This window comes from Callospermophilus lateralis, chromosome 2, assembly GCF_048772815.1.
Source record: "Callospermophilus lateralis isolate mCalLat2 chromosome 2, mCalLat2.hap1, whole genome shotgun sequence".
Taxonomy (NCBI): domain Eukaryota; kingdom Metazoa; phylum Chordata; class Mammalia; order Rodentia; family Sciuridae; genus Callospermophilus; species Callospermophilus lateralis.
Genome location: NC_135306.1, coordinates 180,199,174 through 180,211,677, shown reverse-complemented (window position 1 = coordinate 180,211,677; position 12,504 = coordinate 180,199,174). Strand labels below are relative to the sequence as shown.

The following is a 12,504-nucleotide window of genomic DNA, read 5'->3' as shown; positions in this document are numbered from 1 at the left end:
ACCATCTCACTCCAGTAAGATTGGCAGCCATTAGGAAGTCAAACAGCAACAAGTGCTGGCGAGGATGTGGAGAAAAGGGTACTCTTGTACATTGCTGGTGGGACTGCAAATTGGTGCGGCCAATTTGGAAAGCAGTATGGAGATTTCTTGGAAAGCTCGGAATGGAACCACCATTTGATCCAGCTATTCCACTACTCGGTCTATTCCCTAAAGACCTAAAAAGAGCACACTATAGGGACACTGCTACATCCATGTTCATAGCAGCACAATTCACAATAGCAAGACTGTGGAACCAACCTAGATGCCCTTCAATAGACGAATGGATAAAAAAAATGTGGCATTTATACACAATGGAGTATTACTCTGCATTAAGAAATGACAAAATCATAGAATTTGGAGGGAAATGGATGGCATTAGAGCAGATTATGCTAAGTGAAGCTAGCCAATCCCTTAAAAACAAATGCCAAATGTCTTCTTTGATATAAGGAGAGTTACTAAGAACAGAGTAGGGAAGAAGAGCATGAGAAGAAGATTAACATTAAACAGGGATGAGAGGTGGGAGGGAAAGGGAGAGAGAAGGGAAATTGCATGTAAATGGAAGGAGACCCTCAGGGGTATACAAAATTACATACAAGAGGAAGTGAGGGGAAAGGAGGGAAAATATAAGGGGGAGAAATGAATTACAGTAGAGGGGGTAGAGAGAGAAGAGGGGAGGGGAGGGGGGAGGGGGGATAGCGGAGGATGGGAAAGGCAGCAGAATACAACAGACTCCAGAATGGCAATATGTAAATCAATGTGCAACTGATGTGATTCTGCAATCTGTATATGGGGTAAAAATGGGAGTTCATATCCCACTTGAATCAAAGTGTGAATTATGATATATCAAAAACTATGTAATGTTTTGAACAACCTACAATAAAAATTAATTAAAAAAAATAGTAAAAAAAAAAAAAAAAAAAAAAAAAAAATGTTATTCCTTTAGGTTAAAGGATTGCCCTGTCTTAATACACACACACACACACACACACACACACACACACAAACACACACACACACAACTGTATTATTAATAAGACAGGAACAGATCCTTCTCAAATGAAAATAAGTTGCAAGTAGGACCTGATGAGATATGATAAGGGACAAGAACATGTGGAATAGTACATAGTGCTGGCACTGGGTGGGGAAGCACAATGACTATACAAGGAGAAGGATGCTGACACCCAGAGGAATTTTTTTTTTTTTCTTTTCTGGTTTTGCTAGGTTAGGCTTTTAACCTGGCAAGAACTAATCTGATTATGGCGAAGGTAAAATGCAGACTTCTAGGTTAGGGAGCACCAAATCTAATCTTTCAACCATCTGCCTTTATCTAGACAATTAGATGTTTGAAAGAAGGAAAGGACTTGGGATATCATTCTGTCCCATCATTTTACAGAGGAAGATATTCAAGTCCAAAGGGATTAAGTGCTTTGCTCAGGATCTCATAACAAGTCCCGACAAGGTGGCTGAGGGAGAGTGGCATAGTGGTAGAGTGCTTGCCTACCCTGCATGAGGCCCTGCATTCTATCCCCAGAGTGCAAAAACAAGTCCCGACTAAAGCCTGGACTCCCTGTCCACCCTTCCTAGAAGAACAAATAATTGTGCTTTTTATAATTGCCATATAACTTGGGGCTGGGATTGTGGCTCAATGGTAGAGCGCTCGCCTAGCATGCATGAGGCACTGGGTTTGATCCTTAGCCCTACATAAATATAAAATAAAGATATTGTGTCAACCTAAATCTAAAAAAAATAAATATTAAAAAAAATTGACAGGTAGGTTCATCTAGGAAAAGGAGAGTTAAAATAGGCTTTCCATTCAGTTAACTGCAAACCACGTCTTAAAACATATATTTATCAAAGGAAACATACATTTGTATACACTTTAAAGAACATGAAAACCCACATTACCAAATAAGCCACAGATTAAACTAAAGGATAGTTTAATACTTCCAAGGTTCGAGGGGCCATGTAATTTCAAGCACCACACTTTCTCGTTAGAGATCTGTAATATGCAGCTCCAGTTTCCAGGAGGGTTTTCTCGGAAATTGCGGTCATTCTTACCTTCTTCTCCGGCATGCTTCGTATCCTTTAGACTTCTTGTGCAATGAGGAAATGCGAAGATAACTACGGGCAGTTGGCTGAGTAGAATCAGAAGTGTAAACATAGTCTGGCAACTGTCAAACAAACTAAACAAACAAAAATCAAAAAAACACATCAAAAAAAGCCCCAAGCTCAGCACTTCAAGTTTCAGTGGTAACTGAGTCACTGACCTGTTGTACTCAAAGCCACCGCGCGACTGCGCCCCACGCGCAGTTTCGGTCGTCCGGACCCTAAGCCCTCCGGGAAAGTGCCCCTGCGGGGAGTGCCTGGAGATAAATGCTGCGCCTTATAATTCTCCGAGGGCAAACAGGACACTTGCCCGGACAACCCCTCCGCTTTGCATTGGAATCCGCCCGGTGGGTTCAGCCCCGGCACCTGTATCTCCCGGGTAACCTCTCCCCCGCTCCCCAACCCCCGTCTCCGGGCCCCGCACCTGTATTCCCCGGCACATGTTCCAACAGTCTCGGGGCCAGAGCCCTGTTGCTTGGTGGTCCCTGAGATCTCTGGACCCTCTGTCTCTGGCGCCCTCTTAAATCTCGGCGACACTCCGACTCTCGCTCTCCACGGTGCCCGGGTGGCCCCAGCGAGTACACAGAGGAGGCGCCTAGGGTGCGCGGAGGAGCGTTGTGGGTGGGGAAATTTGCGCGCCGCGAGTTCTTGCGTAGGCTTTGGGAGGCCGCCGACCCAGCAGAGGGAAAGCGAAGACGCGTCTACCTGGGGAGCACCTGGCTGCGCCCCGCCTCCCGGGGCTGGCTTACCTGCGGAGGGCGGGTCCCCTGTTGGCGTCTCCAAGGACTCGAAGCTGCGCTCTCAGCAGCTGCAGCTTCTGTTCCGAGCCCTGGGCTAGCCGGGTCTCTGCTGCCAGCTGTGGCCCCGCCTTGGCGGCGAGGGTGGCAACTTTGGGACTTGTTTCTAGACTCTGTCTTGTGTGGAAATGCAGGAGAGCATTTTCGTTCCCAGCGCTAAACAGAAACGGCCTCAGGGCGTCAGGAGGCTTATCACTTTGGGTTGCATTAAGCTAGAGTTCGTGGTTACCTTAGGTCAACTGTTCTCAAAGGGTGGTAAAGGGACGAGGACAAAATACTCACTAGAGGAAATAGTTTGTTAGTGATATGAAAGGAGAAGTGACCTTAAAATTAATAGATTATTTTAGTTCTCAAATAGTGGTTCTCCTTTCAAGCGATCTCCAGGATCAAACTTATTTCCACTGTGGTATCAACATGATTTGCATTTTCACTTTCGAGAGTGTACAATGGAAATTTCCAGAGCCTATGTGACATGTGATGACATATCACTGCTAATTAAAATAACTGGAGGTATAGCAGTTTCTGTAGGGGGAGGTTTAAAGTATCAATATGTATATTTTATGGAGAGATTTATGAGACTCGTAGAAATTAATAAAATTTGCTTGTTCTCAGTACTTCTGTACTTTTTGTAAGCTACCTTTGGCCAAATCTACCAGAATAGCTATAACTTCATTATTCTTAGATAATTATCTTGAACTTTTCACAGACTTTATGTTAAAACACAAGGAATAAGTATACTTCGTTGTCTTGATCCAAAATGATATTCTGGAAACTTCTCTGTTTTAAAATGTTATATGGTATCATTAGATGTAATTTACATAAGTAAAAGAGTTAAAGAGTTTGAAGACAACCTGAGATCAAAGAGTTTGGGGGGCTCAGCGGTAGGCAAGACCCTGGGTTCGATCCTCAGCGTCACATAAAAATAAATAAGTGAAATAAAGATGTTGTGTCCAACTACAACTAAAAAATAAAATATTAAAAAAAAAAAAGAGTTTGGGAACTACTGTATAAGGGAATGAAGACAGCAGGTGGACAGAGAACTTAGGGTAGGTGGTGTTTGCATCATTCCTTGTCCAAATAACATACCTAACATTCTTTGAAACGTTATTTAAGATTCCATTCTTGGGACAAAGTGGCCTGGCATCTGCTGAAGTCCTCCCTCCCCTCAACCTTTATTAATTCTATTTTCACCATTTTTTCTCCTCACAAAGTCTTTTATGATTTAGATACAAAGTGTCCCTCAAAGACTCACTTGAGGGCTTGGTCCTCAATGCATCAATGTTTAGATGCGGGAATTTGGGGAAGTGATTGAATCATGAGGACTCTGACCTCATCAGTAGATTAATCCATTGAGAGATTCATAGCTTAATGAACTATTGAGAAGTGATGGAAACTATAGGAGGTGGGACTTAGTCAGAGGGAGTGGTCCTTGGGGGTGTGCCCTTGGGGACTATATCTTCTCCTTAGTCCCTTCCTCTTTGTCCACTTCCTCTTTGCCAAGATGTGAGCAGCTTTCCTTTCTGTGCTCTTTGCCTTAATATTCGGCTTCACTTCAGGTCTAGAGCAACGGAGCCAGCCAAACATGGACTAAACCTCTGAAACTGTGAGCCATAATAAACTTTTTCCTACTTTAAGTTGTTTTTCTCGGGTATTTTGTCAGAGTGGTGAAAAACTGACTAACACTAAGGTTATTGTCTATTTTATTACAGTTATTGAGAATCAACTGAATTCTTCCTAAGTTTTCTAAAGAAATTTTGATTTCACTTTTCTTTTTCCTTCCCTAAATTTTTTCTTTCTTACTTTTAATATGTCCTCCTTGTGTTCTAACTTGTTTCAGTATTAGAATCTTCTTTCCTTCTAATTTAGACAATTGGGATCAGACTGTGAAGAGGCTAGAAATGATTTATTGTGGTTAAACACAAGAATAGGAAACATCTTCATTAGAACACCTGTTCTTCTATTTAATCATTTATTTAGTCAATGCACAGAACATAAGCCCTAAGTATAGAGAGATAAATGCCACAGCCTCCATTCCAGAGAACTGATTCTGGCTGGGCTCTGTATCTAAGAATATGGGCCTGTAAAGTTCCTTTTTAGGGAAAAAAATGACTTATTCATTTTTGCATTCTCCACCATGGCCAACAGAGTGCCTTCTACATTGTTGATGCTCAATACATTTTTGTTGGGTGGGAACAATTTATTTTCAGGTAGGAAAAGTGCTTCACACTGTTTTGGGGGGATCAAATGGTCAGATGCCTCATGCTACGGAATCAGCAGATGTGAACTTTGATGACATTCCTTGGTAGAATGAGTTCACCCACATATCTAGATATTTAGAACAAACAAATGAGGCTTTGTGTTCACATCAAATATCAGAGCTTATAGACTGAGAGGGGAGGCAGATAAAGAAGTCAAAGTGTTTCTCAGTGGTAAATTGCTTCCCCCATGTTACCCTACAATATGGTTCCTAAAGAATGTTACAGTGTTTGGCAGGATGCACACAAACATCAGCCATTATGGAGCTGAACGATATTTTGAGGATAACTGACAAAAAGAAAAAAGAGAATAGCCAGCAACAACAGTGCCCAAGACTTGATTTCTTTTGTTGTTTACTTGCTGCATTCATTTCCTTATTTTGTACCTTTTATTTTATTTTAAAAAATTATTTATTTTTTAAACATTTATTTTTTAGTTGTAGGTGAACACAATACCTTTATTTTATTTTTATGTGGTGTTAAGGATTGAACCCAGTGTCTAATGCATGCTAGGCAAGGGCTCTACCTCTGAGCCACAACCCCAACTCTTGTACCATTTATTTTTAAAGTTACAATATCCTTATGCCTTTCTTCCAAAGCATTTTAAGTGCTTTTGTAGATAGTATTTCTCTTATTCTGGCCATCTGTGCAGTTGGGCCAGATATTACAATTCATATTTCACAAAGAGGGACATTGAAGCATTAAGAAGTAAATGAATAGTCATAGTAACTGGTTCTTGACTCTTTCCAGTGCTTTCTTTGAATTATTAAGCAATGAAGGGCAGTAGGTAAAGAATTATTTAGTTTCAAAGGAAATAAGAAAAATCAGAGCAATGAGATGAATGGACTTGGATTAATGTGATAATGCATCTCTAGGTTTGAGCACATACCCACCCACTTACCTGTGTGAATTCAAGAGTGAAATGAAGACTGGCTTTTCTGTGTGGGCATGAGCATTGACTCAAGGACTGTGACTGAAAATGTTAAGGTTGTAGCCATGAAGCTCTTCAATGATTATACATCCACATCCTTAAAGATAACGCGGATGACTATATCATTAGACTTCTTGAAACAGGAGAGCAACTTTATTGAACTTGATGTTTCTGTGACATTTTAGCCTTGACATTTCAACATCAATGGATTGCTGTTTTAATTTATCTCAGTGAAGTCAGTGAGTAGAAAATGAAAGCCTCCTACTCCTGAAGGTTAATTAAGGTATTTACAGATTCATCAAATAGGTAAAGGAGTAAAAAGTAAAAAGACTTTATTTTAAACATTTGCTTAAAGTTAATTAAGGTTAATTACGGTATTTACAGATTCATCAAATAGGTAAAGGAGTAAAAAGTAAAAAGACTTTATTTTAAACATTTGTTTAAAGCCCTCTTAGAAAACTTTTGACAGAGCTTATATTTAATTCCATTGTTTAAGAACAATGATTGTTAGTACCAAAACAATTAAATAAAATCAAGAATAGTGTGATAGGTCATTTGATTTTCTCTCACACTAGTGATAATAACTACATGTCATGCTTAAAAAATATAATAATCCTCATAGTCCTGACAGCTCACAGAGGAACTTGAATCAACGTGGTTCCGAGCTGCCCGCAGGGGCCTGGTGACAGAGACTTCTGTCATAGCTACTCATAAAACTGTCCTTCTGTATGCAGAACTTGGCACTTTTACAAATATAATTCCTCATTCATCAGACTCATTTTATCATTGTAAATCTTACTTTGATTGCTACACAATTTTTCTGGTCTCTTTTTGTAAACTCATGTTCAGTTAATCATGATATTCTAAGTGAACTGTTTTTCTCATGTACAAGTTTATTTGGCATCAGTTGTAAAACCATACTTTCCATATACATACAACATGTGCAAGGGAATTTAAACAAATCACACATTTCTACCTATACAACTGACAGTACCAGGCACAGTGGCAGGTGTCTATAATCCCAGCTACTCCAGAGATGAGGTAGGATGATGGCTTGAGCCTAGGAATTGAGTCTATCCTGGAATGTTAAAAAAGAAAAAAATCACTTTTTTAAAAAACTTGTTCCTTCTCTAATGCATAATTTTCTGGATTAGAGAAGGAATAATGTATCTGAATTGCAGGTGTGATATTACATTATGTGGAAATACTGTGAGAAAATCTACAAATAAGGGTCCCTTTGTTTCCTTTGCACTACTCCTTTGCTATTTTACATACTGCTCTGATTTGAAGCTCTAAAATGGAGTGTTAGCTGAATTTTGAAGTATAAAATATGGATTTTTAAAATATCATGTCTTTTGGGGACTGCACTAATGGCTTTAGTAAAGTCTATAGCTGTCTCTTACCCAACCTCAACACTCCCACCCTGTCAACTCATTGGAGCAAAGGGAAAATTTTATCCATCCTTAGTATTTTTGCTGCTTAGTACCTTACCTGGAACACAGCAGAATTTCCTGACTGCTAAGGGAATGAAATAATAAATAGGTTCTAGTCTGAATCTGCTTCTCTTTAGCTAGATGACTTTGTTTTTTTTAAATTAATTTTTATTGTTGGTTGTTCAAAACATTACATAGTTCTTGATATATCATATTTCACACTTTGATTCAAGTGGGATATGAACTCCCATTTTTACCCCGTAAGCTAGATGACTTTGAACAAATCATTTCTCTGAACTCTCTGCTTCTTCTGAGGCATTGAAGGTTTGGTCTTAGTGGACTCTAATATTCCCTCCTATGCTAAACTTTTATGGTTCTTTGACAATGCTTGATAATGAAAATATAAAGATAGATGTATTTAAGTAATTTACTAATTATTCTTCCCCATTCTGGGTAGTCTTGAATTATTTGCTTTTATATAATTAGCATATTTTATAAAAGAAACTTCTTCATACTAAATTTTAGAATTTGTTCACAAAATTATATATTTTATAAATGATTCACTCACAATTATATAAAATGGGAAAGTAATAGGAAATCTCTATGTGGCAAAAGATATATTAAAATACTTTTTAGATTTATCTTCATTGGTCTCTCTAGTAACTTGATTTATACTTTTCATTTCTATTGCCATCAGATGACATTAGTGCAGAATCCTTTTTTTATTATCAGAACTTCTATTTTTACTTCTTTCCAACTATGCTGTCTTCTTCTTGGATCTGATTTATTTATTTTTCTTGTATTTTTATTACTGTTTTTCCTGTTTTAGCTCTTCTACTGCCTCAGTACTTTTAAAAAAAATTCTCTTTTGGGGCTGGGTGTGTAACTCAGTGGTAGAGCACTTGCCTAGCATATGTGAGGCACTAAGTTAAATTTTCAATACTACATATAAATAAATAAAATGAAGGCTCATCAACAACTAAAAATATATTTCTAAAAATTTCTCTTTTATCTTCAGAATTTAGAATTTAAAAATCAGAGCATATTGCTCTATATTTAATCACTAAAGGGGAACAATATCTTTATTTCTTTTGAGGCATATATTGTATCTACCATGAGATTGTTTAATGTTGAGTTAAATTAATTTTTAAGAATTTATCAGGGGCTGGGGATGTGGCTCAAGTGGTAGCGTGCTCGTCTGGCATGCGTGCGGCCCGGGTTCGATCCTCAGCACCACATACAAAGATGTTGTGTCTGCCAAAAACTAAAAAATAAATATTAAAATTCTCTCTCCCTCTTTCTCACTCTCTCTCACTCTTTCTTTAAAAAAAAAGAATTTATCAGTCTCTAGTACTATACTTCTATTATTTTCTTCTATTTTTATTTCATATGTTCTTTTGTTCCTCTTTTCCAATTTTACTTTTTTTCTTTAACCTTTTATTTTTTCTAAGTTACTGTTTTAGGATTTTTTTTCCTTAGGATTGTTCCTCTCCACCCCTTCATTGTACTGGAGATTGAACCTAGAGATGCTTCAACCCTGAGTTACATCCCCCACCTATTTATTTACTTAAATAAATGCTTAGCCACTGAGCTACAATCACCAGCCCTTTTTATTTTTTATTTTGAGACAGGGTTTTGCTAAGTTGCCTAGAGCTTTGTTAGATTGCTGAGACTGGGTTTGAACTTGCAATCCTCCTGCCTCAGCTTCCCGAGTTGCTGGGATTATTGGGGTGCCTTACCCGGTTATTGCTTTATTTTTGAGACAGGGTCTCTCTAAGTTGCCAAGGCTGATCTGAAACTTGTGACTCTTCTGCCTTAATCTCCTGAATAGCTGGAATTATAGGCATACACCTATATGTGTCTGGTTCTGACTCTCTTTTTAATATTCTTCCTTTTCTGAAGAATTTGTTATTTTATTAGGTTGAAACATATGCAACTGACATTTTTAAGAATCAAAAATAGTCTAATATTCGCAAATTCATATGGTTCAACCTAATAATTTTCCTCAGTATCTAGCATAGGGCCTAGCAGATGTTGAATAATATTTGTTGAATGAATTAAAAAATCCTTCCTTTCATCATTTTGATCAAACTATTCTAGAAAATTTACATTTTAGAGCCTGAGAGCCCAGATAACATTAGCTGGAGAGATCTTTACCAGTTGTGAATTCAAGTCTTTAACCATTTATGATCTAATTGAATTTGCTGATTATTTGATTCCCTTGGTCTTTATCATCAATGTGCTATAGATTCAATTCAGGATATGCTTGTGAGCAAGCATGTGATTATCCATATCAATATTATTCTATACATATTTGTGTGAATATTAGTAAATATAAATTATAGTACATGTATCTTTTTTTTGTGAGCACTTTTAATGTACATGCATACACTTAACTTCTCAAAACTGAAATCTGTTAGAAAAGGAAATTTGTTCAGACACAGTAGAAATCAAAAGGATAGAGTAGGTTTCTTAAAATACATTATTATTTCAGTCTCATCATCAGTAAAATGGCATATCTGTTATTCCCAAACCATTTACTTCTGTATGCCTCAAGGGGCTCTTGAAAACTTATAAATACTAAAGTAACAGCTGAGGCTTGGAAAGGAGACCTATGAATTCAGGAAAACTTTTCATGATAACTGGAAATGCTGGCCTCGTCCATGGAGAATTTTTTAGTTTAAGATGCTTTTAATACTTAAATATGCTAACACATAAATCCACTATTTCTAACAATCAAATAAGATCTTTGTTTAATGCATTGGCAAACAGGTGCAAAAATTTTAAGAGATTAGTTTAAGGAAATTTAATAAGTCAATTAGGATTGGCATTGAAACTAGGGTTTCTGGTTTCTACCCCAATAGGATTTCTACTTCACCCTTTTGGCATTTGGATTCTACTTAATCATTCAGTAATTGCACTTATGATTCATGCCCTGTGAATCATGAAGAGATTCTTTTGTTCTCTTTTAGTCATGAAAAGGTGAAATTCAAGATCTGACTCCAACATGTGGTATCACCCGAGCATGCAATAAAGGGTTTACTTCTTTTATAAAAATAAAATTTCAATTTTTAATATCAAAGCAATTGTATTTTTTTATAAGACACACAAGTGATAAAGTTTATTACAAAAAAAATACAATTTTTCTAAAAGAAAGCTATTAAAACAGGTTTCCACACAGCCCAACTCTTTTTAAATGAACTCCGAAGAGCTGTTTAAATGCTTGTGTTATAGGAAGTTTTGTGTATTAAGTTATAAAACCTTGGACGCATTTAATACTAAAAATATTTTCTTTGCACAATATCTGTTGTAATAAATGAAGGTTCCAAACATGTGTTTTTAAAGTTGTCATTCTCACGTCTTACTCCAAAATAAATTCTAGCTAGCTTTAAAAAAATAAATGAAGCAACTAAATTTTAAAAATTAAAACTTAAAGGAAGAACTAGAAGAAAATACAGGAGGATAATATCTTAGAATAATGAAGGACTCTCTAATAATAAAAGCAATAGAAAAACGATAAAAATTAAACATATTTGGGTATTATAAATATACCATAAAGAAAATGACAAACTGGGAAAAAGATATGCAATACATGTGAAAAATAAGGGTTAAGATCTTTAAAGTTCTATAACAAATCAACAAGAAAAAGATGATTGGCTGGGCTGGTGGCTCATGCCTGTAATTCCAGCTGCTCAGGACGCAGAGGCAGGAGAGTCATGAGTTCAAAGCCAGCCTCAGCAATTTAGCAAGGCACTAAGCAACTCAGTGAGACCCTGTCTCTAAATAAAAATACAAAAATGTAGCTCAGTGGTCGAGTGCCCCTGAGTTCAATTCACAGTACCACACACACACAAAAAAGGAAGATGATGATTTTAAAGATATGATATATTAACAGAAAACTCATAAAAAAGGAAATGCAAATAGCCAATAAATAAACTTTAGAAAATATTTAGTTTTTTTTTCCTTATCTTCAACCTTTAATAGGCTAATGAACACAAATTGAAACAAATGTGAATCATGCTTGGTTCTGAGAGAGTGAAGGGATTTCCCCCATATTTTAAACATATTCACATAATCAGTTCTATAAAACTAAATATAAAACCAGTTTTCAGATGTCATTCACCATTTTTGTGAAATACTGAACATTACTAATTAAGTCCAACCACAACTTTAAAAAGGGGAAACAGTGATAGAATTTACTGAAGTGGGAATATAACCAAAATATTAATTTAACTAAAGTAAGTTTTACTTAAATCAGGATTGTCCAACAAAAATAATTTTGTCAGTCATTCATGATCTGATTTCTGGTGTATCACATCAATTAAATTATGGTGCACATAAAAAAGCCAAGAGACATTTCTGTTTGGTAATAAATAAGGCAGTAGCTTTTACTCATTAGTGGCTTTTTTGAGGTAAGCTATTAGGTCTGCCCTTTCTCCCTTCTTCTTAATGCCAGCGAAGATCATTTTTGTTCCAGGGATGTACTTTTTGGGATTCTCCAAATACTCCATCAGTGTAGCCTCTCCCCAGGTGATGCCTTTGTTCTTGTTGGCATCTGTATAAGAGAATCCAGCAGCCTCACCTGTCTTCCGCCCAAACAGTCCATGGAGATTTGGCCCAGGCTTGTGCTTGCCTCCCTTTTCCACCGTGTGGCATTGGGCACACTTCTGAACAAATATCTTCTTGCCTTTCTCAACATCACCCATTTTTAATTCTATTTACGGTTCTGCTCCATCTCAAGACATCCGGGGTTGGTTGCCCAGTCCCAGCCCAGCCGACCCCGCGCTAACTCCACTCCGAGACCCTGGCATCGGCTTCGCGTCCGCCCGCGTGCTCCCACGCTTAGAAAATATTTAGTTTTGAAAGTAATCAAAGAGATAGAAATTAAGATTCATTTTTTCCTAGATTGGTAAAGAGAAAAAATAATGATCTATTCAATGCTG

General features: G+C 37.2%; 1 protein-coding gene and 1 pseudogene across 1 annotated transcript in view; both read right to left on the bottom strand.

Annotated features, from left to right (window-relative positions):
- Prrg4 (proline rich and Gla domain 4) overlaps window positions 1–2,710 on the bottom strand; it is a 29,395-nt gene extending 26,685 nt beyond the window's left edge. The window contains exons 1-2 of the mRNA XM_076844325.1: window positions 2,570–2,710; window positions 2,098–2,222 (exon numbers count right to left, since the gene is read on the bottom strand). Of these exons, the coding sequence (XP_076700440.1) occupies window positions 2,098–2,200 (103 nt within the window). The 5' untranslated portion in view covers window positions 2,201–2,222; window positions 2,570–2,710. The remainder of the gene's footprint in view (window positions 1–2,097; window positions 2,223–2,569) is intronic.
- Window positions 2,711–11,686: 8,976 nt separating this feature from the next.
- Window positions 11,687–12,267, bottom strand: LOC143391580 (cytochrome c, somatic pseudogene; annotated as a pseudogene).
- Window positions 12,268–12,504: the final 237 nt, after the last annotated feature.